Source organism: Echinops telfairi, unplaced genomic scaffold, assembly GCF_000313985.2.
Source record: "Echinops telfairi isolate 266 unplaced genomic scaffold, ASM31398v2 ScPeMD7_2573;HRSCAF=3158, whole genome shotgun sequence".
Lineage (NCBI taxonomy): Eukaryota > Metazoa > Chordata > Mammalia > Afrosoricida > Tenrecidae > Echinops > Echinops telfairi.
Window position 1 is genome coordinate 17,722,815 of NW_022106471.1, and position 5,412 is coordinate 17,728,226.

General features: G+C 49.4%; 1 protein-coding gene across 1 annotated transcript; it reads left to right on the forward strand.

Annotated features, from left to right (window-relative positions):
• Nucleotides 1-2,292: 2,292 nt before the first annotated feature.
• GPR75 (G protein-coupled receptor 75) lies at nucleotides 2,293-5,031 on the forward strand. The gene has a single exon (XM_004710220.2). It carries the CDS (start codon nucleotides 2,404-2,406, stop codon nucleotides 4,024-4,026), a length of 1,623 nt encoding a protein of 540 aa, XP_004710277.1. The 5' UTR covers nucleotides 2,293-2,403; the 3' UTR covers nucleotides 4,027-5,031.
• The last annotated feature ends 381 nt before the right edge of the window (nucleotides 5,032-5,412 follow it).

Below are 5,412 nucleotides of genomic sequence, written 5' to 3' on the forward strand. Positions count from 1 at the left end.
GATTTTATGAGAGAGAAAAATGGGGGCTGAGAGGAAGCTAAGTTCTGAGTTGATAGGTAAAAGTCTATATTATGTTTTAACATTTACTAAATGTTTAAAACCGCTCATTAGGCTATCAGGCTCTAAACGCATCTTAATGAGAAATGGTTCGCACTTATGTGTTACTATTTACTTAAGGATGTCTCCTGCTCAGTTCCAAAAAGGTGCGCGGGAACCTTCTGTCTGTGGCTCTCAGGTTCACGTTCCTTCCAGCCAGGGCCGGTGCCTTCGCCTTGTGTGGTTTCATCCTCTCTCCTAGGACCCGCCTGTGGTCCCAGAGCCAAAAATTAGCTTGCAACCCTGTATTGAAAATAACTTTGGTAACTTTTACTTATTATTTTAAAATACCAAATAGATACCCCTCTCCCAACTGAGTTTTATAGTTTGGCCATTCACCAGTTAATTTCAAATTGTGATCTCAGACTTCTTTCTTAAATCTTGTGAGTTTTGCCCTAAAACTGGAATTTGCCCAGGATGGCTCCTAAAGTGTCTCTGCCAAAACTGGTACTTCTCTTGTCCCTTCCCCGTCGTTGTTTTTCTCTTCCATGCCCCTCGTTCCGTGTGTGTGTGTGTGTGTGTGTGTCTGTCTGAGTAGCTAGGAGTTCAGAAACTTTCAATTAGGAAGACATTGCAAGAGCTACTTAGAAGAACTATGAAAGTGAATTAAGTTTGATTCCATGTACCAATAGAATTGTTCCACAGGATTTTCTTGGCTACTATCATTTTTACTTCTAGTTATTAAGAAGTGAGAGGGCAGGATGTGCATTTTTCTCTCTCACAGACTTTTATAAGGCACGTACAAAAGTTGGTCTCATTTCTATAATTCACAACATTATCATGATCTCTGCACTGTCTGGCCAAGAATGGAGAGAGAGGAGGTGACTTGCTCCCTTAACAAAGTTAGTTTTGTGTGTCTCCCAGGTGGTTTGGTTTTTACTGGCCCACCCAGCCGAGGCTGAGAATTCTGTGTCGAGTGGTCAGTAACTGCTGCATGTGGTGTTGAGCTGGCCCATGCACACTGAGATGGACTGGTGTGAACCATAGGGAGCCCCCATAATCCTTCACTGCCCCGCGTCCTGCAGTCTGGTGGCCTCTGGCTGGAGCCTGCTAGAGCTGGAGCTCATGGTTAGAGAATATGAGCATACACCCTGCGTATCCTGTGGTGTGTTGGTCACCATGAACCTGCTGGGTTAAAGCAAAGCTTTTCACAGGAGCACTGTGCTCAGCCCCAAGGAGCTAGTCGGGCTGGAGGCACTTCTGGGAGCTGCTGGGCTTTCAGTGCAGGGCACTGGGGTTTGGGAAACCGTAGACAGACCGTGAATGTGTGTTAAACACACTGCAGAAACTGAAGGGAACAAGGAACGAGAAGGAAGATAATCTAGGTTTTGCAGACGCTGTCCGGCACCTTGCAGCAAACAGGGAAGGAGTGAAGGATGTTAGGCATTCTATTTCTTCTGGTAGATCTCTCTCTCTCTCTCTCTCTCTCACACACACACACAAGCGAGTGCGCAGATAATAACTCACTTAACATATCACTTCACTTTTAGTTTTCCTTCTCAAATGTAGACTAACTACTCAGTTTCCCAAGGAAGTATGGACTTTGTCAAGAGCTGTCATTGGAGGAGACTTTTAACAGTGGTGACGTGAGCCGGTGCTTTGTGGGAGTTAGGAAATGAGCTGTTACCAGCCATGTTCTCCTGCCGCCTCCATACTTTCATACTTTTGCTTGTGCAAAAGCCTACTCTGTTCTCCCTGACTGGCCTGTCTCTCAGGATACCCCCAACAGTCCCTACCTACCAAGACTCTTCCTCCATTCCCACCCCACCCCTCCGTTTGGATTGGGTTCCCTACTGTAATTTACCACCATCGGCTGTGATTATGTGGTGAAGGTGTTGGCTTGGTTAGATTGTGGTTTATTTTGGGGGGAGGTTGGGTTCCTGTGTCCCACCCCTGCCCCAGTTAGGGGAGTAGTTCTAAGATAACATCTGCATATCCCTCTCCAAGACTCTGGGAGGGAGGCTTCTTTACCGTGCTATCCAGGCAATGTGTACCCAAGGCTGAACATGACTTTGCCGCACAACGCAGTGAGTGGGTGTGCTCTGAGGGGTGTGTGCATCTCCCGCGTTTGAGCACGTCAGGAGACGCCCTCTCTGAGCACTGGGTCGGTGCTGGAGAAGTCTGGTGCTTTGTTGAAAGGTCATGCCTCACTCACTCCTCTCTGTTTCTGGATGTGGTTCTGTGTGCAGGTTTATCTGCCGTGGGCCTCTGTTGACACACAACTGCTCATCTGTGAGTTGAGACCCTGACTCCCTTCCCACGGAGTGTTTTGGGGGGAGCAGAAGGAAGAGACGATTCTCTTCAAAGATGAACTCCACCGACCACCTGCAGAACGCTGCCAATGCCACCTCACTGCGTGTGCCGCAGTCGCCGCGAGAGAACAGCACCTCTCTCCGGGGGGACCTGCAGGACCTCATCCACACAGCCACCCTGGTGACCTGCACGCTTCTGCTCGTGGTCATCTTCTGCCTGGGCTCTTACGGCAACTTCATCGTCTTCCTGTCCTTCTTTGATCCCGCTTTTAGGAAATTCAGAACCAACTTTGATTTCATGATCCTGAACCTGTCGTTCTGTGACCTCTTCATTTGTGGTGTGACGGCCCCTATGTTCACCTTTGTGCTGTTCTTCAACTCAGCCAGTCGTCTTCCGGATGCTTTCTGCTTCACCTTCCACCTCACCAGCTCCGGCTTCATCATCATGTCCCTCAAGACAGTGGCTGTGATCGCCCTGCACCGGCTCCGCATGGTGCTGGGGAAGCAGCCCACGCACACCGCCTCCTTTCCCTGCACCTTGCTCCTCACGCTGCTCCTGTGGGTCACCAGCTTTGCCCTGGCCACTCTGGCCACCCTGAAAACCAGCAAGTCCCACCTCTGCCTCCCCATGTGCAGTGTGATTGCGGGAGAAGGGAGGGCCGTTCTGTCTCTCTACGTGGTAGACTTCGCCTTCTGTGTTGCTGTGGTCTCTGTGTCTTACATCATGATCGCTCAGACCCTGCGCAAGAACGCGCAAGTCAGAAAGTGCCCCCCTGTCATCACTGTGGATGCTTCCAGACCACAGCCTTTCATGGGGGCCCCCATGAAGGGAAGGGGCGAGCCCATCCAGCGCACCATGCCAGCTCTGTACAGGAACCAGAATTACAACAAACTGCAGCATGTTCAGACCCATGGCTACACCAGGAGCCCCAACCGGCTGCCAGCTCCCGCTGCCAGCAGGCTCCAGCTGGTGTCAGCCATCAACCTCTCCACTGCCAAGGACTCCAAAGCGGTGGTCACCTGTGTGATCATTGTGCTGTCCGCCCTGGTGTGCTGTCTTCCTCTGGGGATCGCCTTGGTGCAGGTGGTTCTGTCCAGCGATGGGAGCTTCCTCCTGTACCAGTTTGAACTGCTTGGATTTACCCTGATATTTTTCAAGTCAGGACTAAACCCCTTCGTGTATTCTCGGAACAGCGCAGGGCTGAGGCGGAAAGTGTGCTGGTGCCTCCAGTGCACGGGCCTGGGCTTTTTGTGCTGCAAACAGAAGACCCGCCTTCGTGCCGTGGGGAAAGGGAACCTTGAAGTCAACAGAAATAAATCCTCCCATCACGAAACCAACTCTGCGTACATGTTGTCTCCAAAGCCGCAGAAGAAATTCATGGACCAGGCGTGTGGCCCAAGTCGCTCCAAGGAAAGTGTGGGCAGTCCCAGGGTCTCGGCTGGACATCAGCATTACGGTCAGAGCAGTTCCACCCCCATCCACACCCGGATTGAACCGCACTACAGCGTCTACAACAGCAGCCCCTCCCAGGAGGAGAGCATCCCACACAACGTACAGCCAGTCAGCACCTTTGGGCTCGCCCATTCGTACATGGCCATGCATTACCACACTGCCAGTGAGCCAATGCCAGAGTACAACAGCCCTGTGGCCAAGCAGATCCCAGTGCCCTCGGTGTAAAGCCCCGGGCCGAGGGGTCTCCTATCAGACACGGGTGTTTTAACTCTCGTGGGTGGTGAGATAGATCAGAACCTAAAGATGCGGTTCAGTCCATGGTACTTTGATTTCCTTTGGCCTGAAGTATTAACATCTGTTGATTTGCCTTCTAGTTCTTGAGCATTTTAAGATTTGGTGTAACAGTTTGTTACGAAGATTTTTACCCTGACTTGTGTCCTAGTCTTTTGTACTGAATCTTTAAATAGATTTCAGGAATGAGTCTACTACTATGATAAAAGTAGAAACATCAATTGCTTATAATTATTTGAGTCAGTGTTATGGGTCTTCAAGGTTTACATTGACTGGATTTTTGAAGGTGTCATTTTTATAAGTAGATTTCAAATTTTGATTCTCTGAAGTGTTGAAATAGGGAAGAATATGCCTTTTTTGCTAACAGGCTGATTTGAATACATAATATATTGTTCAAGCAGAAAGTCAGAAATATTTTATCTATAACTCTACCGTTCCCCCCAAGTGTGCACAAGTACCGGATATTAAGAACTTTCCTCCCCTTAGAAGGCAGCCAACAAAGAATGTCTTCTAATTTTCTGCCATTTTGTATGACCGGTGGCATCAGGTTGTGTCAGTTGGAGATGGAGTTCTTCAAAGGAGCAATGCCTTGGCTTCTTAAAATGGAATTGTGCCGTCGGATGATCTTGCCCGTGAAGCCCCGTGAGGAGGGCTGCATCTGCAGTTAGAAGCAGCAGAGCATAGGAAAGGAAGCCGGTGCACCCTCAAGGGGACTCCAGCTCATGGCAGCCCGTGCGCAGCAGAGGACGACTGTGCTCCACCAGGTTTTCCGTGGTTGCTTTTTTGGAAGCTGATCACTTCCCAAGCCACCAGCCAGTTAGCAGCTGGGCATATTAATTGTTTACATCACTCAGAAGTGCACCTGTATAGAGCCGTGGTTCTCAACCTTCCTAATGCCATCACCCTTTAATACAGTTCCTCATGTTGTGGTGACCCCCTCCCCCCAACCATAAAATTATTTTCATTGCTACTTCATCACTAAATTTGCTACTTTTATGAATCGGGCGACCCCTGTGAAAGGGTCGCTCGACCCCAAAGGCATTGCGATCCACAGGTTGGGAACCGCTGGTCTAGAGGGATGGTGCTCCTGCGGCCCTCCTTGCAGGGCTGTGTGTGGAAAGCAGTTCAGGATTGCTCTCTACAGGCAGGGGAGGCAACTGGGGGCATTGCCTTATGACTTAAGACTTCCTTCTTTGTGAAAAGGGTCCATGAACAATCTGGCAGAGTATCCAAGTTAACTATTTACAGATAACACCTTATTTTTAGGTCTTTATCCGCATATCACCATGGTAGAAATATTTGTAAGAAGATCTGTTTTCT